The sequence below is a fragment of the Schistocerca serialis genome, chromosome 3 (genome assembly GCF_023864345.2).
Source record: "Schistocerca serialis cubense isolate TAMUIC-IGC-003099 chromosome 3, iqSchSeri2.2, whole genome shotgun sequence".
Classification (NCBI taxonomy): Eukaryota; Metazoa; Arthropoda; class Insecta; order Orthoptera; family Acrididae; genus Schistocerca; species Schistocerca serialis.
Window position 1 is genome coordinate 295,483,415 of NC_064640.1, and position 27,745 is coordinate 295,511,159.

A 27,745-nucleotide genomic window follows, 5' to 3' on the forward strand; every position below is an offset into this window, starting at 1 on the left:
TAGTATTCAAGAGCACTATTTGGAAACCGATAGCTTGTATTGTCTCATCAATGTACATAGTTTCAATTCAGTGCCTTTCAGAACATTTCAATACATTGCTATACTTTTAATAGATAATTATGGTTCTTCAAAAACCACACATCACAAGAAGAATTTTGAAACAACAGTCATAACTTGGGAAAAAAGACAAGAATAGTAAGAATAAGACTTTAGCTTGTACACCCTTAGCTTGCTCATATTTAATGTACAAACATTTATTCCAAGCTTAGGGCACCATCAATGAACTTCATATATATATTATTTACAAGTCATCATTTTATACCACTCTTATAAAAATGACCCATACAGAACAAGCTCTTTACAGTTAACCTTTAAAACTTCCAGTATCAAAAACTTTAGAGGCAAGTACGATTGTTACTTCAGCAATGAATGTGACAAAACTAAGTATAAGTCATTATAATTTTTAATAACTGTTATAAATAAAATAACTGTGTTGGAAAAAACACTTTATTGAAAGTTTGACAAAAAAAATCATTTTAGTTTACCACTTAACAACCAAATGAAGAATGGCCTCAGGAGAACAGCATACAGTTATCACTCATAGCCCCTGAAAATAAAGACTCCATTAGAAACAGACACTACGATAATTATATAAATACAGACTATACTCAACTAATCACAGTTTTATGGTAAAGCGTGGTGTGAAATTTTAAAACTTACAATATAGAGGAAGGCAGAATGCAGCAAAAGTGCTTGTCTATTCTCATACTACAGCCTGTATTCCTCCTGAGATTTTTTATTGTGTAATACTTCAATGACCAGAATTCATTAGGATCCTTACAAAAAATTTCAGCCTGGCATCTGTCTTCCCCAAAATAGATTTAACTATACCATACTGCTACTGCATCCCCACCTAAAATATTATTTTGTACTAGTATTCCTAAAACACAGCCCTTTGAGCTGCACCTTCCAGTATCTCTCTTTTACACCTCTGCAAGCAGTTTCTTCAAGATTTCAGTCAAAACACAGTAGGTCACTGATTTGTTTATGACAAAAATACTGAAAAACATACTTGTTCTATAATTTTCCACATTCATGGCAAGCATACTTTATGCACACATTTACAATCTGGAACTCTGCAATATTATTTCCCAGTATTCTGTAATTTTTCTCTCATTAATCACAAAGCATGTATTTTATGTGATCTGTAAGATTTACAAGAAAGTCGAGTTAGGACCGTGTAGGAAGTTCACAGTAAGAAAATAGTGTTACATTACCACACAATATTGTTACAAGTTTTACAATGAAAGTTGCCCATGACACCACACACTCAAGAGCTACACAATCTTGAGTACGACATTTTTAGGTAACACAATGATGGATTTAAGCAAAAAGAAGTCCTGTGTTGACAGAACAGCTTGGTGTGTTGTACCTTTGCGGCACAGTGACGCAATTTAGTGAACAGAAAAATTACTTCTATTGCTGCCTGGTGATGTACTTTTCATACATACTTCAGAACCTTTTGTTCTGTGCTGCTTCAGTGATGAGAGCTACCAGTCACCTATTACATGTAAATCTACTGTGAGCAAAAAGATGTCATATACTGATTACTTGGCTCATACATGCCTTTAACTTCTAGTCACACTGTCATTAATTGTGTACAGCATGACATTTGGACCCATTGTTTCACAATAGTATAATTTCTGGTAAGTATTTAAACGCTTTTGCTTTATATTTCAGAATTCTTTGGCAAAACTTTTCATAAGAATACAAAATTTTCATTATTCCATGTTTCATTGAAAGTGACATGAAATTATTCACAGTAAGAAGGAAAATTAATTAACATTTTATTGTAGTGTAACATTATGATTATGGGAAGGACAATAAGACTAATTTTAAATATGATTTTTAGAATATGTTTGGACATAACAGATTTATTTACCACTTGCAGATATGTGTTGTGAAATGACTACAGGAAAACAGAATAAAGAAAGCCTTCTGCTAGAAGAATCAGGTTCCAAAATGAAACCCATAAACCCATGATGAATTTCTCTCTCTCTCTCTCTCTCTCTCTCTCTCTCTCTCTCTCTCTCTCTCTGACATTTCAGCTCAGATGCCTGCAACAGTCTTCTAAGATATCCTGTCCTCCATATCTAGCCAATATGGTGCAATGTTGACATTGCATCTGCACCGAGAATTTACACACAGCCTTTGGGTGCCTCATTGGACACTGGCCATATATATGTATATATATATGGCCATATTCCTACTCTTTTCAAATGTATGTATGTATGTTGAGTTGTTGAATCATATCACTCTTCAGCAATTTATACATGCAACAACATTAAAAAATGGATTCAGGTCTTGTTCACAGAAGGAAGAAGTACTTTTAGGTATTAATTTGTTAATGAGGGATAAAGATGTCTGAACAACAGACTGATGCTGATTAAATAACTTTAGCTGTTTCTTAAGTTCCATATTTAATGTGTAAATGTCATTTTTGTATTACATATATAATTTACTTGTAATATTTTCTCTTAAAATATTAAAGTACTCATTGTAATTGGACTATGAAAACTCTCTCCATCACAACCTCACCAACTGACTCCCATACTTAGTAATACAAAAAGTGCATCAAACCATTTCCCAAAAAATGCACAATAAAAATTAACTGAAATATGAATTCTTACCAATTACACCACAAAAGGCACTAAAAATATGAAAAATACTGTTTCTGGAATGACTGTATGACAATGTGTCACAAGATAGTGGTTTGCTCTGTCACAAAAAAAAATTAAACACACACACACACACACACACACACACACACACACACACACACACAAACAACAAAAAATATGAAAATTGAATGGCATAAAAGTTTACAGCAAGTAATTATAAAATACAATTATTTATGTTTTTATTTCCTCCTTGGCATTTTGCTATTCAAATGTAACAATATCCAGAAAAAATTTGTGATTAGATAAAACCAAATGCAGATGACTGCTGTTCTAGTTTTCTTCCTCTTGTTCTACGTTCTTATCTAGCAATTAATTATCAAACAGTAGTCAGTGGTAGCTTACACAGTGAGCATCAGACCTACTAGCACCTGAACACTAACACTTGTTAATCATATAATAATGACTGTTATCCTGTCAATTATATTACAATACAATCTGGGATAGTTTAAAAAATCCCAAATTTGGTATACTTCATAAACGAATTTAACAGTACTTCTTGATACTGGATCATATCCTTCATAGATTAGATAATGTAAAATTAATGAATATTTTGAAAGTTGAGCTATACACACACATTTTACTGAGCAGTCAAATAATATCCTAATTTTTTATTTATACTTGGTCATGTAACAAGTCACGAAATTAGTTCGGAGAATGATGATTACAAAATTTATAAACAAAGGAATTAAAGTAGTAATAAAAGAGGAAAAATTGTGAGACAGTATATGGATGAACAATACATAAGAGAGCAAAGTTCTCAACTTTTGCAAAGAATTCCAGTACAGAATAGGAGTGTGGAAAAAGAGAAAAACTTTCAACTTGGGATTATCATTTAACTTTTTTTCAGTTGTGCGGAAAGCTTATTGAAAATGAAACCTGCTGAATAGTGCAATGCCGTCCTGTGCAATGCTTGAAGTGTCATCCAAGTGCATATCATTTCAGCCTCTAGTGTTTGCTGAATGAATGCTGCAGTTTTTTTCTGATTTAGTTAATACTGTCAACAAGAAATCGCATAATGGAATATCTGTACAGAGGACAGCAGAATTAGAATTTCAAGAAACGTTAACAACGACCGACACAAAATTTGCGAACTGATACTACAGATCAGTCTGTCCGACTTCTCCTGGACAAAGAATATTCCTGGTGAATACACGGAGCTGCCCCAAAATATATCATCACACAACAAGTGCAGTCAGCCTCCAATGATGGCTCTCTAAATTTCCACAATAATGTCTTGTTCACAGACTGTTGCCTTCCCTCCAGGAATTCCATTTGAGTTCATGAAGAATGTCCGTCATACTTGCGTGCTGATCGAAACTACTGGTAAAACATCTAGAAGCACACCTGTGAATTGCTTCAATCTTTTCTGTTAATCCAACCTTGTGGGTATCTCAAACACTAACAGTACTCAAGACTGTGTCACATTTGCATTCTATACACTGTCTCCTTTATGAATGAGGCACACTTTTCCAAAATTCTCCAATAAAACAAGAGTCGAACATTTGACTTCCCTACTACCAAACGGACATGCTCATTTCGTTTCATATCGCTTTGTAACATTACCCCCAATAATGCTGTATTCAAACATTACATTCTTCTACATTTATGACAAGCTGCCATTCATCACACCAATGAGCCATTTTTTCTTTTGAACCCAAACTGATCTTCCATAAAATCAGCTTCTACCAATTTTTCCATTCGTCAGTCAATAATTTGTGTCAGTCTTTTGCAACTATGACTTGTTAAAATTGTTTGGTAATATTCACAACTGTCTGCACCTGCCTTCTGTGGAATACGATTTATTACATTATTCTTGAAGTCAGAGGATATTGCACTTGTCTTTCAGAGCACTGTCCAATATCTCACAGTATCGTATCTCCCATTTAATCATCTACTTTCTCTCCTCTTTCTATAAGATTATTTTTCAGTATGTTTTCCTTATGTAGACCCTTTACGTATCCCTTCCAACTTTCAGCCTTCCCTTCTTTGCTTAATGCTGATGTGCCATAAGGGTATTTCATATTCATATAGATGTTCCTCTTTTTCTCTGAAGGGGTCTTAATTCTTTCTGTAAGCAGCTTTTAGCTTTTCTTCTACTGGCCTGCATCTGTCCTCTAGCAATTCCTGGTTTACAGTTTGCCCTTAAGGTCAATATCATGTTTCAGATGTCTATTTTCTTTCGCCACCTCCACCTTCTGCAGTTTCATACATTCTCCTCTCATCAGATACTTTCAATACCTCTTTTGTTATACTTTGTTGTACTTCTACTTGGCCTTGCCTTTTTTCCTATTTGATCATATGCTGTCTTCACTATTTCATCTCTCATGGCTAACTATTTATCTTCCACTGTGTTCCTTGCCATTGTTTCATTAACTGTTGTCTAACTCCTTTTGAAGCTCTCAAAATTTTTTTGTTCATTCAGCTTATCCAAGTCCAGTCGCCTTAAATTCCCACTTTTCTACTAGTTCTTCAGTTTTAATCTGCAGTTCATAACCAATAAATTGTGGCCAGAGCCCATATCTTTCTCTGGAAATGTTTTGCAGATATAAAATCTGTCTATGTAATCAATTACCATTATTTGAAACCTTCCGGTGTCTCTCACTCTCTTCCACATATATACAACCTTATATCATTTTTTTTTAAATACAGCAATTATTATATTGTGCTCAGCGCAAAATACTATCAGGTGGGTTTCCTTTCTGTTCCTCTCCTCCAGTTTCATCTGATTTCTATTTTCCTTCTTGTCTTTTTCTTAGTATCAAATTTCAGTCTCTCATCACAAATTTTAGTTTACTTTAACTACCTGAATAATCCCATCATCCTTTCTTTCAATATATTCATCTGCAGAGCCAGTAGAAATTTATCAACTGTTACTATTTTGTTGGCTGGGTGTTCACTCCGCACCCATGTTGGCAAAGATAATGCATTCACTATGTTATTCCTATTTTCTTATTCATTATCAGACTTACTCCTGAGTTATCCAACTTTATTTAGTGTAAGCAGCACAGTAATGACCTGATCATAAGTCTTGTTCTTTCTACCACAGCATTTAATTCATTTCCGCTATTACTTCAATCTATCCATTTCCTTTTTAAAATTCTGTAACCTAGCCACCCGATTAACAAATCTAACATTTCACACACTGAAATGTAGAATGCCACTCTTGTTCAGAACCTTTCAGATTCAGATTATTTGCTGTTTGATCACATTTACTGGTAAGTTTTATATTGATGACAAGATGTCTCGGCAGAACGTCATTAGTCTACGCAGAAGCGAATTCTTATGTTATATCCCAAGCAGCCTTGCATTTGTTGGGAGCTCTTTCAATGTCATTTTCACAGACAGCTTGGTTGTTAAGTTGAAGTTTGGCTCTTTTTTTCCAGGTAAGCTTTACAAGAAATATAACACCACTCTCTGCCATATTTTTTTTTTTTTTTATATACATTTTGTGCAGTTAAAGTATCTTTTTCCCTGATATGAGCAAGCTGATTACCTTTTCTGTTTGGTTTGGTAATGTTTCTTTTCAGTGGAAAGCAAGAGTACCAAAAGCCAATATGTGTCTTTAAGAAAGTATTACAGTTTCAACAGTTGATTTGTCAACACTGTACTCATTAAGAAAGGTCCAATTTGCATTTTCCAGGCAGTCAATAAATAACTTAATAAATTCCTCTTTCTAACCTCTAACCTGTGCCATGTTCTGCTTCTTGTTTGCAGCCACACAATCATTATCTGACTGTGCATAATGGTATGTTAGGAGCAGATGATCATGATCTCAGAAACGTTCATCTGCTATGCGGACATTGTACAGGTCTCTTGAGATATTAAACTATAATATTGTCCAAACAGGCATTCCCAAATGCAGGGCTATTGTTAGTACAATATAACTTTAGTGATCTGTGTACATTTAAAAATTTCTGAGTTAGGCTCAGATGAGCCTGACAGCTCTATGTTGAGGTCATCATATATTGCAGTATCTGTTTTAGGTTTTAAAATTTCTCATATCATTCATTCAAATTTATCAAAAAAGAAATTAACATCACCATTTGGAGGTCTATACAAACTAACGGTTATGATAGTCTGGTCAATCAGTGTTACACAACTACATTCTCCATTTAATTCAGAATAGTACCAGCTTTCTTCTATTTTAGAAAATTTTATACATAGTGTGATAAATATTGTAGCCCCTCCATTTCTTCCACTGCTACACATTATAGCTGCCACAATGTACTTCATCAGGTATTAAAAAAAATCTACTTGATTTTCTGTAAGCCAATCTTCTGAGATACACAACAAAACAATTTTTTTTACCTTAGAAAAGTGTTCCAACTCTTCTAATTTATTCCAAATACTACAAATGACAACTTGCATGAGGGTAAGTAATTTGCATGTGATTTGCTTTCTCTCTAAGCCATCAGGAGCCTGTTTTTCACATGAAATACTTGAATTCTGTGAGGACTATGGAACTAAAGGCTTACAGTATTCTGGAAAAAGAGAGAGAGAGAGAGAGAGAGAGAGAGAGAGAGAGAGAGAGAGAGTGCTCGTCAATTGTACAATTTGCTGAACCGATTCTTTTATTTGTTTCTGAGTATTTTCTTCAATTATTCTGTCAACACCTTTTCACACAGAAGTAGTTTTCCTTTGTAATTTAAATGTATCCCATGTCTGATAAGCAGAGTGTGATCAATATAGCCTACATCTATAATGTCACAAATATACTGTGAACAAAGTTGTATGATCAGAGTATTCATTTTAAGTTAAATCATATCTGTAGAGTATTGTTAACAAAAAACAGGATTTTTTGATTGGTTATGTTATAAGAACATTTCTATAGCTGTAGTACAGGCACCTGCTTCATTACATGCCACATTGTTGGAGCCACTTGAATGCACAATATAATTTCTTGCTCCATTATTTTATTTTGGCTGATGTCTTCTAGGCCAGCATTCTTCTTTGCTCCCAGTGTTATGCTTCCAGCATCTGCAATGCCACTTTTTATGTCATTTAATACACTAGTTAGTGTCCTGCTGTGACTGTCCACCAAAAAACAACACATTGTGTTTATTGCCTCATTCTTTTTTATTTGAATTGCCACTGTATTTAGCTAGCAATTTAGTTTTCCATTGTGTAGAAAAGCGTGAGGTGTGTGACGATGGAGTTATACTACAGTTGGGATTGCATTTCATCACTGGCGGGACACACATTATTCCTGGAAGTTTTTTTTTTTTGAAGCACTAGTCACAATCCTTGTTCATAATAATGAGGTGGTGGTTATTGGCATTTGTAGCCACAAATGAACACGATACACCAGTTATGTGTTTATCACTCTCTGTTGTCAGTTTTATCTTTACTACTACATATTTCTTCATATGGTCTTCATATTCCAAATGTGATGTAGCCAAATCTACTTTTAGAACATTAACTTCCTCTTCCTGTGACACCTAAAGAACACTGAGATGACTTACATCTTAGCAATCAGCAGATAGTTATTCCCATCACTATTGTGTGTTTTTTCAGAAGTTCATGTTCAAACAAACTGCAGCTAGATCTTCTTTAACTGTATTTATTACCTTTTCCCAAAGTGTTAGAGTGTCCTTTAAACAGTTTTCTGCTAAATGCTTGACATATACAGGACTGCCACTGATCATCATTTATGAACTTGATATTTACTTTCATGCATTTTCATACAGTTGCATTCTGTGCACAATATACATCCTAGTACCTTTTCCAGCATGTGTATGGAATGATGACATAACAAAGCCTAGAGATCTTTGCAACTACCTTTACTCAACACTATTTTTATATTTCTCCTGATTACAACTTTTGTGGACTGGCAAGACAGCCAATCCACTAGGACGGGAGGCCGAAGGGCATGCGTTTAAGCTCACGCAGGATGGCGTGAGGTCTGGAACAGGACAAGGTCTTTATAGTAGCAAAAATAGTACGTAGCTTCTGGAATACTTAACTTTAAACCATAATTGGTGAACATCGGTCTGACGGTACATGCATCACAAGATAAATAGCAATTGATAATGGCGCCTTGCTAGGTCGTAGCAAATGACGTAGCTGAAGACTATGCTAACTATCGTCTCGGCAAATGAGAGCTTAATTTGTCAGTGAACCATCGCTAGCAAAGTCGGCTGTACAACTGGGGCGAGTGCTAGGAAGTCTCTCTAGACCTGCCGTGTGGCGGCGCTCGGTCTGCAATCACTGATAGTGGCGACACACGGGTCCGACGTATACTAACGGACCGCGGCCGATTTAAAGGCTACCACCTAGCAAGTGTGGTGTCTGGCAGTGACACCACAACAACAGCCTCCTGAATATTTTAACAAAAAGGACACCACCATTGTTAAGCAACACAGTAGATCTGTATGTGCCCACGACATATAATGACTATAGTTTCCCCTTGTTTTTAGCTGGTCACTGTACCAACATAGCAGGGCCATGATGCCTAATGTTGTAAGGCCACATCAGTCAATAATCCAGACTGGTGCCACCCACCTTCACCCCTAGCTACTGAAAAGGTTGGGCCCCTCTTCAAGAGCCAAATGTTTGTCTGGCCTCTCCACAGTTACCCCTCTGATAAGGTTGCAGCTCTACTACAGCTATCTGTATCACACAGGCACACAAACCACTCCCCCTTGCCAAGGTTCACAGTTTATTGGGGGATGCTTTTGTTACATCAAAGAAAAATACCAACTGTCCTCAAACTATTGTTTAGCCCTGCTAGTATCTCACACACAGAAAATAGCATTTTCTTTGAATACTACTTTCCCGAAGCCAAACAGAAGGGCTGACAGCAAATTAGATGTGCAGAGGTACACATCGCTTTCTCAAAAACTTGAAAACACTGGTAGGAAAGAAATTGTCTGGTAATTGTCCCACTATCCCTTCCATCCTTTTTATAAGGTGGTTTCAATAACTAGTATTTTAATTTGTCAGAAAATTGGCCACACCCGAAAGACCTGGTGACAGAACAACTAACGCAATGTACACCCGTCTTCATAATCATCCTTTAAATTTGTTCATATCAAAGGGATTAATTACTCTTTAATGGTGTAATAATTGATTCTGTTTCATTTTTCATTGTTTCCAGTCGCTACATGTGATTTACTTAGCTCTGAACACCTGTTTCCGTGCTTTCTGTTTATTTACTAATAACAATAAAATTGGTGATATGTATTATACCAGTCACTCAAGTTTTCTAAAACACAGACTTCTTGACAAGTTTGCCCTTTGAGAGTGACTTTAAGCACCTGCACTGCAAGTGGGGTTGATTGAATTCTGCAATAAAAATACACTGACAACTTCAACATCCTTTGCATATACAAACCAGTTGCCCTTTATTTATGTAGATCAGAGACATACCAAAATATGTGAATTATGAGGCAATATTGTAAGCCGTATCCTATTTGTTGCAATGGATACTGCAGCACACTATACAGCAAGTAATTCTAAATCAATGGCTTATCTGGAGATATGAATATCTGTTTTAACACATTTGCTGCTAAAGACGTGCTCTCGACATTCTGTCCTGAGCATGGCTTTGTTGTGGCTGTACTGCTCGTCAAATGCCGATACCTAAGCTGAGAAATTATGTTCCACCCATTAAAACACACTTTTTGTTATGGTGCGAGTTGGTAACTTACGTTCTGAGGAGTCAAATGTTACGTCCTCATTGCTAATTGTAAATGGGTGGGAGGTGGCCAATGGGATCTGTTGTCTTAGAAATCTGGACAGGCAAGCAAACCATTAGTTGACACAAGTGCACTTTAAATAAATATATTTTACTCAACTTGTATGAAAGAAATATTTCACTGCTGACAGTTTGTAGTAGATGTGACTAGCTATAACCAGAGGTCCAGCATAGGCGTGTCTTAGGTATACTGAATGTTTGCCGATAGATCTAACTATCAACAACTCTGTAACATTCAGCATCAACTAGCAGGTAGAAATAATCTCGACTAGAAGCAACGCTGAAATAGAAGACTGGGCCCAGGTGCCCACTGCTTATAATACCGTCCTGGCATTCTTCATTAGTCAGCAGTCTGGAGGATATTCAATGGTAGTGATGCTGAAAGAGCCGCTTGTGGCACCCACACGAATCTTCGAGGTGCTGGATCCAGCAATATCAACATGCTACGATACTACACTTCTCTTAAGAAAACTATTTGCTGAAAAATTTTGATTTTTGCACCCTTACAATCTGATACCTCCATTCGCTAATGGACTGAATATCTTTTCATTATTTGCCATACCGTGCTGCATCAAATTAAGTGAAATATTGCACACCATTTTAAAGAGTTTGCAGAGGTAAAAACTCATTATGTCAACTTTTGATTTTAGTTCATATACTGAAGTATATGAAATTAACATAATATATCAAAGTTTTATTTAAAATTGACCACAGAACAATATCTCATTATGTTCTCAAGTTATTGATTTTTATATCCAATGGGTGGTCATTTGAATCGTGCTCATTTCTGTCCCTGAAAATCAGGAATTACATGGTTATAATGATCATCATATTTCATAAATGGTTCAAGATGAATACAAAGTTTTTGCAAATGATAGCACGCGCGAAGAGTATGATAAATACTTGAAACTTTTCTGTTCACCGAGATATGGAAGCAGTTCATCCCCAGACAGTGAGAGGTTGGTGACTCAGCATGCATACAGATATCAATAGCACTGTGACAAAATCCAAGCGGTACACCTATACAAGTCCACAGCACCTGGGCAATGGCAGAGTGGGACATGTGTACACATCCACAGCAGTGAAAGGGTTAACTCTTACAACATTTAGATGACATATGTTCAAGCTTTTTGTAAAAAAAAATTTCTTTTATGACCATAAAAGGTGAAATTAGGCAACACAGAACCTTCCCAGAGAACTTTATTTTGTAATACACAAACATCCTGATGTGGTATGCCCAAAACATATTGCAGGAAGATAAAATACAATGCAGTTACGCTGGAATAAAAATGTCTTGCTTAAAATTCTGTAATTCTGTGAAGTTCTTCAGCACCCATCATTTTTTTAAATTAAATTTTATTGAGATTCAGCCGTCATCAACCCGAAGGTTAGTCTCAACACCAGAGCTTTACTAAGCATGGTCCTACTGGAGATCACACACACTTGCCATTCTTCGACCTTTGAACTGACACCTAGCCAGATTTATATGGGGATCTACTGCTTAACAATGACATTGAACTAAGGTGCAACTCAACATTTTTCACAGTAACAAACATTGTCAGAAGTAAAAGACGTGATGAGCGACAGACAAAAATCTTACGATTGAACATGGATCACAATGGTGACACTTAGATTTGTAATGAAATCTAGACCTTTCATTACTTACAGGCGTTGATAAATATCAACGGGAACAGTTGAAAAATGTGTGCCCCGACCGGGACTCGAACCCAGGACCTCCTGCTTACATGGAAGACGCTCTATCCAACTGAGCCACCGAGGACACAGATGATAGTGCGACCGCAGGGACTTATCTCTGGCACGCTCCCCATGAGACCCACACTTTCCTACTTCCTGTCCACACACTACATTTCTAGTGCCCCTGTCCACCATACTCATTACTCGCGGCTGTCAATCTACCGTTTCCCGTAAGAGTTTGGGCAATTTGAGTGCATCCGCACTGAAGACAATCATTGGCTGGCAAGCCTTATCTATATGAAGATGGTATCTGTACATATATCATTGGTGATCTTGCAGCTCTCGAGGAATGAAGTTATAATGAAATCTAAACCTTTCACTGCTTACAGGCATTGATAAATATTAAGGGGGACAGTTGAAAAATGTGTGCTGGACTGGTCAGGGCACACATTTTTCAACTGTGCCCATTAATATTTACCAACGCCTGCAAGCAGCGAAAGGTCGGGGCACACATTTTTCAACTGTCCCCATTAATATTTATCAACGCCTGTAAGCAGCAAAAGGTCTAGATTTCATCATAACTTCATTCCTCAAGAGCTGTAAGATCACCAATGATAGCTGTACAGATACCAGCGTCACTTAGATTTTTGGCTACCACTGCACTACCACGCTGCATGATACATTAACTCTGCTGAGGTTTACAAACAGATCTAGAGCTTGTTTATGCTGAACTGCTCAACAAATTAGACATTTACTAGTTTCAGTTTTCACTAATTTTCTGGGACAAAGCACAAGGGCCAAGATCTCATCGGACAATTTTGAGGATTTTCTACATCACCATAAATACTCTGCACACAACTGTGCTTTGTGTGGCGGAAGATATTTTTCATATGTCACTGACATTCGGCTCTATGCTATTTGTGTATATAGTGAAGTTAAGCTGACTGCCTCTATGCTTCAGAATATATTGTGATCTCTCATTTTATTTTCACAAAACATTATGCGAGATATGGAGGCAGAAAAACTGTTACACGGCATTCCTCAAATATTTATCCTCTACCCAACGGTAGCTGTACAGGTACCAGCTTCACTTAGATTTGTAGTTTTGTGGATACAATATTGCTTTCCCAGTATCCTACTAGATAAGTGCAATGTTAATTACCGTCATCCTTTCATGTCAGCTGTCAGACTTACTGAACAATTTTTTGTAGGCAGCAGTGCTAATGAACTAGCACAGCATTGCCGACTCACTCTGGTAGATTGTTTGTGTGTATTGAGAACATAAGCATTTCCATTGCACTTCTCTGGAATAAATCTGATGTGGCTTTCATTTCTTTTTAACATATTCCCATGAGCATAGCATACTGGATTTTATTTGTCAAAAAATCATTGAACTGGCCAAAAAAATCAGGAAGATACTCCATATGTTATTTGTTGACAATATTGTATAATATTAAATGCCTTCCACCTGCATTTATTATTTTACATGATATTTTGCAAATAAGTGTTTCATTTGAATGTTTTTTTTTTTAACCCACAATGATTCTTTTTAATGGAGCTCATTTTCCTCCAGGAAGGTATGATGTTTGAGCTTAGAATATTCTGTATTTCTGTTCATCCATCATTATACCTCTTTTACACTCTGAAGTGGCTTCCACTTTCCTGGTGACCAGTGACATGGGAATATTTGCTTTAGTAAGGATTCTAAAAAATAGAGTGGTAGGAGAGAGACTAATTCCATAGTGCAATAAATTAAAATGTTATCTAAATTCCATTACAGCCTGGAGCCCTGCACACTGAGAATCTTCACTGTTTTTCAATATCTGGTGTGCTTGCTTATTTAAATTCCTATAACTTGTGAGCGAGTGTAGCAATCAAATATTGCTACATAATTTGCACAAAATATAATGAGCCCTACAGTGAACCTACAAGCAAGAGAGAGAGAGAGAGAGAGAGAGAGAGAGAGAGAGAGAGAGAGAGAGAGAGAGATTGATTGATTTTTGGAGTTTAGAAACAGCTTTTGTCTGGTTTCCTTAACCTTTAAGAGCACATGTACACATGTTTAAACCAGCAAAGTACAAGTGTAAATTGGGGGGGAAAAATCTGTATTTTTAGGTATTTTTATTATGAAACTTGATACGTAACTTACCTTATCATATGTGCCACTTCCCAGTTGCCTTTAACATCAACAGGTCCTATAACCTCCACACCATCGGCTGTGATAACTCCCATCTCATACTGAAAGCCAAACATGGATATTAAATAACTCTGGGGTATGAGAGGAAAAAAACTAAAAGAAACACACAGAGAGACATAGACAAACCACCTACTCAACATCAATGTTATCTGTGAAGGAACACCAACTCCAATTTGCAAGAATCTGGAATTACTGGCACAAATTACAAATAAGTTGTAAGTTTCGTATCTGGCACATAATATATCAATTGATCTCTACATGACATGAGCAGGCTGACCACAGAGTAAACATGCACAGAAATCAAATTCAGTCCCAGAAGCTAAAACAAAGACAGATATCTAATTTTCAAGGCCTGTTCTGATGTCCTTGTTTGGGATGGAGTAATAAAAATACTCTTTCAGTTGTTTGATATTCTAAACTTTCTATTAGGGCTTGGAGCTCTGGTTCTTTCCCAACACAGCTACGACAATTTACAACTACAAGACCAATCGTTTCCACAACTGCCTTACTGTGTTTTACCTGCCCACTTTTAGACGGACGTACCTTCTGTGGTTCCCCGAGACCCTCTAACCTAAAAAACCACCCAGTCCGTTCCAAACAGCCCCTGCTACCTGTGTAGCCGCCTCCTGTGTGTAGTGGACTCCTGACCACAGATAACACCCGAAACCTGTTCGTCAAACGAACTGGGGAGGCCCTACGATCGGCCACTTGGAAAGTTTTTCACTGCCTGCCAGACTTTGGAATGATCTCCCACTCAAGCATGGGTGAGGGGTCAACCTCAGTGCACACAGTACTCGTGACGACCACAGCAGTGGACCGATCGGAGGACACGTGGGACGTGCTCGACGTCCCTCACATCCCCGTATTCGATCCCCCAGTGATGCCCCTTGGCAGCAGCCTCAAGCTGTGTGTCGGAAGTCAAAGCAGCCTAGAGCTGTGAATGAAGGGTCGCCAGCTCAGCTCGCATCTGTACACAACAATCACAGTTCCTAACCATTACTGCAGTCACTCCTGTTTGCAGCTCTTAAAAAAATGCAACAAACGAATGGTGTGCTCGCCTTATTAGCAGCAGGAAATCTAAGTGCTCTCTCACTTACGGTCTAACTGACACTGAGCTGTTCTAACCAAACAAACAAAAGCCTGTATGATACGAGGGTCGATAAAATGGTTGACAGCAATGGCGCTACTGTACACTACACCGTTTTTCAAATAAATACGAAAACCATGGAGCCACTGGAGGGTGTGCAAAAAGCAAAAAGCAAGCTATCCATGTATTACAAGGGACAATGGGTTATGTTTTCTAACCCTTATGTGCAAAGAGAGTAAATGAAGAAGTTTGGAACACAGAAAAAAAAAACATTATCAAACAACTGAAATTACAGCTCTGGTTAATGTAAAACTGCAACTCCCAACTTGTGTCACCATTTTACACTTAGGGGGAGTGTAACAGTTTAAGGGCAACCCTGACACATTGCCTCACTTGCCATAAACGCCTCCGAAAGTGGGGAGGAAAGTGGTAAGGAAGAAAGGTAAGATCAGACAAAAGGAACAAGATACGCCTGTGGTTACTGCAATATATCTGTACATCCCAAAGTCAGGGGCTGGCCTAGCAAGCTAACATAGTATTTTCCTCTACCACAGTATGGATCTAATCCACAGGGGTGACGGGTGGCTGCACTGCTTCGGCCACGGAGTACCTGATGAAGGGAATTGTGAAATCTAGGAACACTGCCATAGCGACTGTCTTGGGGCTGCTGTGCAGTTACAGGTTCTCAGGCTACAGACTTTGAATGGTGGCGTACTGTTCACCCAGTAATCAGATGCAGTGCTGCCAGACCATCAGTGGACAATATGAATGGACTTTAACATATGGGCAGTTGAAAACAAAATTCAAAAACTGGGGAAAATCTTTGTTAAATTGCAACTCATGATACAGGATAAAACAGTGTTGAATGACAATTAAGGGAGTACCAGCTGTTCTGGTTCTTCTCTGCACAGTTACAGGGGCACCTATAGACTATGAACTGATGCTACGAGTTCAACATGAGAGAGGCTGCATGAACTCAGGTGGTCTGATTTTAAAGACTATCTTAGGTACCACTGATGTGGAATACTTAGGAAAAACAATCCTTTGTGCTGTATCAGGTACTGGCAAGCATGAAGTATAACCAAGGTACCACTGAGCACCACACTACAGAGTTGTCAAGTCTTGGGAAGGCTGTCATAAGTGTTGTTAGGGATCACTTTGATAATGTTGACACCTAAACCTAACCCTTCTGGCCCCTCTGGACCAGATGCTGACCACCCAGAATTGCTATGAATCATTGGCACATTGCTTGGACCAGTGAAAATATACCTTGCCAAACATCAGCATCCGCTCACTGCAGTAGGAACTACCACTTGGCCATAGTAGGTATTGTTTATTGTTACCTAAAGTGTAGAGTTGCCCAGATCCCATCCTTCCCGTATTTTGGCCTGTGGGATTATACTGACAGTCTCAGAATGAGTTAGGAAAGGACCATGCCTTGAAGAATTGAAGTGAGGTATTGCATAGGTTATGAATCAAAGACTCTGTGAGAGTGGAATGGTTTAAATAGTGTAGATACAAAGAGGGGAATGAAGAGTGGTACCCTATGACTATACTCTTCATTTCCTCTTTATATTTATACTCTTTACACCATTCCACATTCATAAAGAAGCTTACAGACAATTTGCACTCCACACTTGAGTTTTGACTGGGAGTTTGTGAACTATAAAGGTAACAGTACATCTGTTTCAGCCAGACTGTCCAGTCAGGAATTTGGTGAGCCAAATCAATCCAAGGCAGAAAGAGTGTCGTGACAAGGTCTCCAGTCAGGGGCCAATGCCAGGATCTAAGTGGAGGTCAGGGGCCAATGCCAAAATCCAAGTGCTTGTTGACACCTGCTGGCTCAACATTTACACGACACCAGCAGTTCTGTAACTATAACCCAGGTGCTGGGGTCATAACAAGCATTTTAAGCCATTTCGATGAGTTTGGTATGCTGCATACACGACCTTAACTGCTACAAAACCCGCTTTGTCATGTATAAAAATTGGCCGGCCGGCCATGCTGGGCCTGTTGCAAAGCTGGGCTTTGAATCAGTGCCCGTTGCATGTTGCCTGCCACTGAAAGGCCACGACCATTCTTCTGTCACCATGATGGGACTGTCAGCCAGGGGTCTAGCTGCAGCCTGGATGGGCTGGGGGCTGGGTTAATGTCTTCTCTGATCCGAACCAGCTGGGGTTTAATAGTGCCAGCCACTGCTCTCAGGTTTGAGCTCAGGCCACCACCAGGTCGGCTCATCCAGACCGCACATATATGAGAGTAGGTGCACTGCCACCTGACACAGCAATGAGGCAGTATGAAGGGCTGTTGGCAAGGTTGCTGCTGAGCCCTATACTGATGAAAGTGCAGACTCGGGCATACCAATGACAGCCAGCCCCAGCCAGAGATTCACCAACTGTTACTGCTACATCCTGTGGGCACCGTACCTTCACCTATCCCACACAGAAGTCAAAAAAATTGTCACTGCGGGCTACCTTCATCTTCTGCACCTTCACACCACTTCCACCAAAGAATCACTCTCCCACACCCAGTCCACAACCTTACACTCTTCTACAGATATCATGAGAAATGAACACCTCGCTGCTCTAAATTGGAGTGCAACTCGTCGTCAGACTGCAAAAGAAGGTCCCTGTGGACCATATTTAAACTCTTATGAGGTGTGACAGTAACAAACATTTTCCAACTTGCCACAAGCGAGTAATGCCTGTGACTGGGCAGAGGATGCTGTTTTTATCAAAACTGAACCAGAGCGCATTTTGGACAAGCCCTCCACCTCCCCAAACTTGTCCTCCAAATGCTCCACATAAAACTGAGGTTTCATGGACATGAAAGATTCCCCATCAACTCTCATACATATGAGGTACTGGAGCGAATAAGCTTCACTGCCGTCCTTAGCCTGATGTTCCTTCCAAGGTGTGGCCAGGGCGGGAAATGACTTAGGGTTTTATTTCTTAGCATTGAAGTTAGACTTTGCCCACTTAGAGACTACTGGTGGCAGACCACCAGAAAGAGATGACATACTACATTTCATGGCGTGTCTTCCGCCCTGATGCCACCCACTCTGACCAGGGGCCCTCCCCATGGGCGCCACCCAGCCGCAACAAAGGCCACCTGGCAGCATGGCCATTGCCGGGAGTCCCGATGCCCCAGTGACGGGCATCTATTCCTTGGCATACATAGGGACTTTATGGCGCTGGCATCAGCACAGCGATCCCTGTGTTGTCAGGGGGCTACAGCTAACAGGGTACATGGCGGACCCACCACAACAGACTGGCTACCGTGCTGGATATGAAGTGCAAAGAAGTCCATGGTCACTGTCGGCACAGAAAGTGACACTGCACAGTGCATGGTGGAAAACACTCAGGAAGATGTCCTCGCCCAGAAGATGGAGAATGGGTGGGACTGCAATGTGACGACGAGAAAGTGGGCTAAATATCTCAATGCACAATGGACACAATGCACCATGTAAGGTGGCCTTCCCGAATTGGCTCGCTCTTCAGGAAAATTTTGAAAATGGAGGTCAAATCCTACAGGGGACCATCACATAAAGGCCAAAACGTGTGAGACTCGTTTTAGTTGCCTCTTACGACAGGCAGGAATACCTCGGGCCTATTCTAGCCCCGGACCCACAGGGGGTAAAGCAACAAGGGTGGTGATCTGTGGCAGACCTGACAGTACACTGAAGGTGCAGACAAGTGTTTCAGAGCACACTGTTCGGCACACAATTTTGAACACATCAGCAAACAACCCCTATATGCTCCCATGATGACACAGTGACACTGTCAATTATGATTGTAGAGGGTATGTGATCAAGACAGTACTGTGAACCAACGGAAATGTGTCACCAGGCTGAATTACCCACATCTCTTGTTACAGTATGTCACTGACTGTGTCCAGATATGACATTATTCACGTGAACAGTTGCTCAATAGAAAGCACCATGACAGCTGTGGACTACATTGACATTATTGTTGACCATATGCATCCCTTCATGCTTGACATTTTCCCCAGTGGCAGCATCATCTTCCAGTCGTCCTTGTCACAAGGCCACAATCTTTCTTACAGAAGTTTGAGAAGCATGACAGTAATCTCGCATTTATGCCTTCACAATCAAATTCAGCAGATCTTAATCCAATGGAACAAACCTCTGATGCTATCAGGCACCAGCTGCACATTCTCAAGCAATTGATATATAATTTACAGGAAATTGTAATGTATGCACAGGCATATTGTGCAACATACCTCCAGAAAACTATGAAAGACCAGTTAAAATGATGCCATGCAGAATCACTGTTATAATGCATTTCAAAGATGGACCAGTATGCTATTAAGCAGGTGGTCATAGTGTTTTAGCTCATCATGGTATACTGTGTGTCTTGGTAGTGTGACAACTTCAGAAACAATTTTTATAATGTATAATGTTTATTATTGGTACAATTATCAAAGGGACAATGAAAAGATAACTGGCAGAAGTCTATGGCGTAGGTGTTAACTGTTAGATTATTTTCTATCATTTAAAGTTTGCACACTCACCTTTGGAAATGAACGAGCATCACGATAGAAAAGCACTTCCATACATTTTTTAATTAACTGAACAGCTTCATCTTTTGTTAGTGTCTCTTTCTTCTCAAGTGCATCTCTCAACATAGGAAGAGCAATATGCATTCCAAATCCCGTTGCAATATGCCGATCAACATATGCAGTTCCTAACTTGTCTACAGCTCCAAGGAACCTATCACAAAAATAAAAAAAAAATCCAGTAAAATGATTGTGTATAAACTCACTATCAACTAACATAACCATCAGCTTCTACTGCTACTGTTTATTAAACTGCCTACATGCGACTTCACAAAGAATGAATTGCAGAAAAAGTCATGTATATATGTGTGAGCACTTAGCCTACATGAAGTAAAGAGTTTTCAGAACAGAGAGAGAGCTCAAATACTTTAATCTTACTGAAACGAACAGTTGAAAACCAATACTTGCATGTATATACATTTGTTACCTGAAAGGCATTGTTACACACATAAAATGAAGCACAGAAACAGTCTGAAACAAGGAATCCCATTATCTCCATGACTTTTTGCAGTGATGTCAATCTTGTACAAGGCAACAAAAAACTGTTTTACTCTTGTGGTGGTCAAGAATCTTGTGAGAACTAGTTCCCTGTGGGTGAAGAAGCAAAAGAGGAGTGGGAAACCGTGGGTCTCACCGTCAGTGACTTCTTCAGACACTGGCTGGTGTCAGACCACTGGTCTACAGGATTCCAGGCAGACAGTTCCTGAAAGGGGGGCCTGTCACCAGTAGACACTGGAGGAGGCTGCTGCTGCTGCATTTCTGGCTGGGTGTTGGGGAGTGGTTCCCAACGATGGTGTTGCAGGAACAATGTGAGGGGAGGGCCTATCACCCCCATGTTTAATTTATTTGTGCAACTACCAGAGGTCATCATTGAGGAAGTAAATACAGCAGTTATTGCCTATGTCCTGGGCAGAGTAGAGGCAAACATCAAAATCATAAAGATAGGATAAAAATGATTATCTCTCTTCTGAGCTTCAAATTATGAAAGACAAATGAAGACTTTCAGTTCCTGTATTATGTATTCATTAATTAGGGTAGCACACTTCAGGACTTGAGAGGATGGTCATTCCCGTAACTGACCCAGACAGATGGTAATGTACAAGGTGAATTTTCATGACATGGCAAGACACAGGCTCAATAAATTGGGTCGTAAGTTCACTGGGAAGACGTACCCTGAAGCACTGTCATATAAAGTACCATAGCAGGGGTTGGAAATCTGGACTCACATTGCAGTCGTAAGCCACAATTTTGACTCTCTCTAGAAGCAAATGCCCCTAAAAAAAGTGAGGATGAATGTTCCAGCACCAACATTGTTGTCCAGCGGGGACATACAAAAATAGCATGTAAGGGGCCAGCACATTGACCCAATTTATTATACCCATCTCCTTGGCTGCCATATCTGCTAATTTGTTTCCTTGTATTCCCTCATACTGTGGCACCCTGCCCAATGATACATACTTCCTCAGCCTCGGCAAGGAAAACCGGGCATCCTTGATATTTTGTCTGCTCCAGTTGCCTCAAGATTTTGTGTAATTCTGCATTATATCCAGTAAGTTCTTCAGGTAGACAGATTTTGAGGAAACAATCAGGGAAAACCACAGGGTTGAGATAAGCTGCAAATACAGCTATATAGTTCTACTGCCTACTGAAACTTCATGGATATGGAATTTTTGGATATAGTAAGTGGGCAATTTCCCCAACACCCCCCCCCCCCCCCCCAAATAAAAAAAAAAAAAAATTAAGTGTCATGTAATATTTTGTGTAATGTAATATCCTGTATAGACACTTTTTATTAACCTGACACGTTCCACATCATTACGAAGTGTCATACTCATGATCTATGGAACAAGTACTAATCTAATCTAATCATTTAATTAAAGTATATGAGGTAGTGACAGTTTCCTCTTTACCTCCTCATTCTAAAAATACTCTGAGCCTCTTCAGTAACAACGGTGGCACTTCCAGTCCCGGGTTTGGGTTTTTACTATCCCCACAGCAGGTGTGTGTACCTCATGCTTCATGCAGATCCTATGTGAACACTTCACTTGTGGACATATGGTCATGTAGGCTACAGTGCAGCTGCCTGACTGCCTATGCATCAGCTGTGAAACAACCACTTTTATGCCTACAGGCACCCCACTACCCCGGTGTGGGCCCTCTTAAGTGGTACAGCCTGCTATAATGAGTTGAGCAACAATTTCTCTTGCTTTTTTTGTTTTGCAGCTTGTCTACTCCTAACACCTGAGACTAATGTCCCCCATTTGACAGTCAAAAAATTAAAAATATGGCAAGAAAACTCACTCTTTCTCCCCTCACCATCCATAATAAATTATAAACAAAAAACTGCAAAATTAGAGCACTGATTATGGCTCCCTGCAACTGGCAAGTTAACATTACAGAGGGTAAAACATAATATTTCTGCAAGGGACATCATTCTCCTGCTCAGAACTATCAGGCAGAACTTGACTAACTTGGAAACTTAAGAATTGTTGAGATAAGATGGATTGCAAGGCAGGAAGATGGTCACAGAACCACCACTGGTCAAGCTGTCCTAGAATGCTGTACATCAAAATAATGACATACTTCATGGAAAAAAATTCTGTGTAATACTATCTACATATGAAGGGACACTGTTTAGCTGGCTTCTGCATGGACATATTGTCAGCTGTGGACTGACACCTTCTAAATCGACATTGGGAGCAGCTAATGAGGTTCTGATCTTGGATCCAAACCATATTACAGTTGATCATTTACTCCACACAGACCATTCCATCAATGTTTCTGCAGCGAGTGGGGCATATTTGGGCCTTTCTTGGTTTCAGGTGAACATTCAAATTGCTGCCCTCCACAAGTTGGAAAATAGTCCTGTCTGCCACATCAGTTTAGAACAATCTTGGGTTTTCTTTGATTGCGTTCAACAAATATCACATCATCCTGTGTTGGACCTGGTCATGACCACAAGCTTCAGGCAGTGCCAATTTCAGTTACCACATGAAGAGACACTTATACAACTCATAATTGTTGAATCTAAAGTTCACACTCCTGCCTCAGCTTGGCTGCTCTAAGTGACCAACTCCATTTGTCGTAAGATCTCTTGATGACTTCTCATACTTAAGTGAAACCGATGGAATGATCGAGTCGAAGCATAATCCCCATGACCTTTCATTGCTTTTTTTTTATTTTTTTTTATTTATGATGACCTTTTGCTCTAACTGAGTGGAAGGTTGCAAGGCTTTATGCCATTAGTCAGTATTTAAAAAGTCAAATTAGAGCCTGGTCCAGATTGTTAAGCACCACCCATGTCAACTTAAGGTACAGCCTACCTCCTAATTTGACCTGAGGGCTTTGGGTCAAATAAACCAGTGACATGGTGGATCACATTTGTTACGTGGTCCACTCAGCCCTGTATGTTGCCTTAGTGTTCAACCCACCATGACAGCTTCCCTCTGGGGACTGTTCCATTCGGTAGATTACTTTCTTCAGAAATTCTCATACATCAATCACTCCACCAGCCTCTCAACAAATCGCCATGCTATTTGGTTCCTCTATTGGGATGTTATGTCAGTAATATGGCCTTCACCACAGGATAGGCACAGTAGTCAGTGATCTTATGGTTTTAACCTATTATCTTTGTCTATGGTCAGCTTTCTTCTTTACTTGGTTTTGTTTTGTTTTACTCATTTCTAATGGAGGAAGGCAGTGCAATAGTGTGTGGAGCTCTAAATACCCACAAAATAGTGCCCCAAGGTGTTGGAGATAGCAATAGGGTCCACAATGACATCTGCTACAATCAGGCCTCACATGACGGATGAGGGAGCAGAACTGTTAAAAGAACTAGTAAATGAAGTCCTTCTAGCTTCTTTTCTACCCAGTGAAATGACACTGTGCACACAACTGTTTATAATGAATCCAGTTTGCCATTTTAGGATGACAGTTAAAAATGGGGAGAGCATGCCAAAGTGTGCAAACTGTGTCATGGCACGCATCAGTCCACCAAGGGATCAGGACATGGCAAGGTAAAGGTGAATTGTGAAGAATAGAACGTTCTGCAGCAGTAAGGATAATGTTTGTAAGGTATTTTACCGGGTCATCACAACTGGAGAAATGTTTTTGTTGAAGATTGCCAGGGAGGAGCAAAGCTTCCAGTCGGCCTTAGAAAGCTGCCAATTGGGTTTACATGCAGGTGGGTAGGGGTCAACAGACAGATAGAACACGGGAAATGGTCACTCGGACGTGTCAGAGAGTACAGACCACTCGAGACAACAGGCAAGCTGGGCAGTGCAGAGCAAGAGGTCCCAATGAGAATAGGTGTGGGTGCTCCAGTGTTACAGCAGATGAGGTTGAGTTGATTGAGAAGGTCATCCAAGAGGGCACCTCTCTGACAGGTTCTTGGCAATCCCCAAAGGGGATGGTACGCATTGAAGTCACTGAGCAGCAAAAAGGGGTGAGAAGTTGCCCAATAAGCTGGAGAAAGTCTGCTCTGGTGACACCGAGAGATGAAGGGATGTAGACGGTACAAAGAGAAAATGTGGACTGCAACAGCTTGTAGCCAGGTGTTCAGTGAGATGGTTTGACTATGAGTGTCATACCAGATGAGCAGCATCACTCCCATAAGTGATGGAATGCCATCCTCGGGGGAATGTCAAAGTGAACCGGAAAAAAATGTGATAGGTCAAAGTGGTCTTAAGGACACAATTTTGTTTCCTGGAGGCAGAAAACAACTGGACACTGATTCCAAGAGCAGCCGTAATTCCTCCTTGTCGGACATAATGCTGCGAATGTTCCATTGGAGGAGAGTCATGATGGGGAACAGGGCTGGGGGGGGGGGGGGGGGGTGAAGGGTTGTCATCTCAGTAGCTGCTGACGGCCAGCCCTCAAAGACTCACTGCTACACGGTGCAGAGGCTGGAGGATCTGCTCCACAAGATCTACAGAGGCATTGGCATTCTCCCTCAGTCAGTCTGCAGATTCCAGGGCAGAAAAATGTGTGGCAGTGCAAACCAGCGAAACAGAGGTCGGCTGAGTGAGGGTATCACGTGGTGACACTAAGAGGATCTGTGAGTCAGCAAAGGAGAGGATCATTTGCCTTTGATTCCCTCAAGTTTTAGCAGTTGGCTGATGCAGACAAATTGTTGGCTTGAGGGATGTAAAAAGTCTTTAGACGAGTATGCCTTCTGTTCTTCCGGCGTGCCATTTGTGTAGCAGGTGATTTTGCTGCCAGAGGTGAAAATTTGGTGGCTTGTTGCACAGTTGGAGGTGAAGGAGACGGGGATGCTACAGTGACACTGTGAGATTTTACAACTGCGGTGTTGAATTTAAGGTCGCAAGTGTGCGTGGGCATGTCCTTTGTGGTGTGAGGTGTAGCAAGAATGGCACTGTAAGTGCCAGATGGTAAAACACAGGGCTTTCAATTAGCCAACAACTTGCAGGTGACAGGATTAGGCACTTTTTCCTTCACCCTCATCTCCTGGATGGGCCGCTCATCGAGATCCACGGAACATTCTCAGGATGAAATTGCATGGTTGCCATTGCAATTAATACAGCAGGGAGGAGGAGGCGAGCAGTCACCCTCATGAGCATTCCTACCACAAGTAACACATTTGACCAGGTTTTGACAGGACAATTGAGTGTGGTTGTAACACTGACACTGGTAGCAGTGTATTGGATTCAGGATGTACGTCCGGACTGTGATGACTTCATAGCACGCTTTTATCTTCAGTGGAAGCACTACTCTATCAAACATGAGGGAAAAAAGTGCATGTAGACACTAAGGATGCATCAACACTTTTCAAGACCTGATGGACTGCAGTGACATCCTGATCAGAGACAGCATTCAATGGGCCTCTCACACGAACAGGATAGACGTGGATGAGCGAAGCTGTAAGCAGATCATCTTGAGAATCACAATAAGTCTCCAAAAACAAAGTGCCATTACGTAAAAGAGAACAGGATTTCACAGGGCATGCAACTGTATCAACACCTTTCTGAATAATAAATGGATTAACCATAGCAAAGGACTGATTGTCTTCAATATGTGATACCATGAGGAATTAAGGTGCAGTTGGGAGAGTCTTCGAATCTTTAGCCTCATTCTGTTTATGTTTAGTAGACATAGACTGAGATGAAGATGACTGGCTCATTACACAAAAATCCCCAACTGCCAGCATCTCCGATGACACGCACCTTATTGGTGTCTGCTACATAAAACACAGTGAGAGGTGAGAAGCAGAAAGCAGTTACAAAGCTGATAAGCAACTATACAACAATGTACGATTAATTACACTGAAACTATTTTTTCCACATATGCTTACACGAGACTGCTTCAAATAGAATTTTAAAAACTAAAAAAAAAAAGTCAACTGTTACACAGTTATCCACCAGACACCATCTGCAGTTTACTATAGCAAACAACCAGGAACATTTTCCTAAAGCCAATATGAAACAAATTTTTATTAAATTTCTTGTTACCATTAACCCATAAGAGTTTCCTACAGCTTGTCAAAAAGCAAGCATTAAACACAGATTCTCAGCTGAGGGATAGAAAGTAATAGAAATTCTTACGGTTCTCCATCTTGTAGACCTCCCACAATAAATGACGTCCACAAAGGATCAAACTTGGAGCGCCTATTGTAGAGCACCCTTGTTAGCCAGCAGTGCAGCGATTTAGGTTTCAAATGGTTGCCATCATCTAAACAATCCTCATCAATTCTATAACAAAGATAAAGTATGCATAACAAAAATATGTTATTAGGTTTCTGTGCCATGGTACTTTCAAGAATATGAGTTCAACTACATGTAATGTAATTTTATACACTGATACTGTCACAAAAGTGCACTTCTCCTCAGAAAGTCTTTTTGTGTCTCACAAGTTCAGTCTAAAGTGTAGTACAGCAATCCTCTTAAACCAGTTTATCAGTTCAAGTCATGATATAATCCTTTGTAAACACTGACCAACCAAGAGGCAAGAAATGTTAACTAGCTGGTAACCGTTTACTTACTTACTTACTTACTTACTTACACACACACACACACACACACACACACACACACACACACACACACACACAGTAAATATTAAGCAGTGAAAACTGTGCTACTGCACTTAGTGTCATGAGATAAGTACCACCTGTGAGTGGTCTAGCAATTGGAGAAGAAAGCTTTGGCAGCAGAAGGAGTGATGTACCAAGTCTTCAAAATTACATCACACCTCCTAAATGGCCTTTGCCTTTGGCTATTACACCACAGAACATAGCTCATTATCTTCTCTAGTAAGATACATTTCCACTGGTACAGATGGTTTTTCAATAATTAGGCTGAATTTTGCCCCTTCAGAAAACTTCAACTTATTGTCAAATATCAGCCATTTGTTACACAGCATATGTCAATCCTTGAAAACTGTATTAGATCATCTGAACTTTCAAGTGTTCTCTTCAGGCCATTCTGTATCGATTTTGAATATGCCACACATCATGGCATTTGCCTGTCTTTTGAAAAAAAAAAAAAAAAAAAAAAAAAAAAATTATTTATCTGAAAGCATTAATAATGAAAGGTAAGATAAGAATTTCAGATCTTCATCACACTTAAATTTAGTGTACACCAACTCGCAAGGTTGCAGAAAGTGTAATTAATTACATATCTGACATTAAAAAATAAGTCATTTTCAGAAACACTAAAGTCACATCAAATACAAACAAGGGAAGATCAACCACTTAATAATGTTTAGTGCATAGACACAGAAACATACATAACAGC

General features: G+C 39.7%; 1 protein-coding gene across 1 annotated transcript in view; it reads right to left on the reverse strand.

The window, feature by feature from the left end:
- Positions 1-493: 493 nt before the first annotated feature.
- LOC126470089 (proteasome subunit beta type-4-like) overlaps positions 494-27,745 on the reverse strand; it is a 33,542-nt gene continuing 6,290 nt past the window's right edge. The window contains exons 3-6 of the mRNA XM_050097637.1: positions 26,555-26,701; positions 19,950-20,148; positions 14,282-14,370; positions 494-607 (exon numbers count right to left, since the gene is read on the reverse strand). Of these exons, the coding sequence (XP_049953594.1) occupies positions 595-607; positions 14,282-14,370; positions 19,950-20,148; positions 26,555-26,701 (448 nt within the window). The 3' untranslated portion in view covers positions 494-594. The remainder of the gene's footprint in view (positions 608-14,281; positions 14,371-19,949; positions 20,149-26,554; positions 26,702-27,745) is intronic.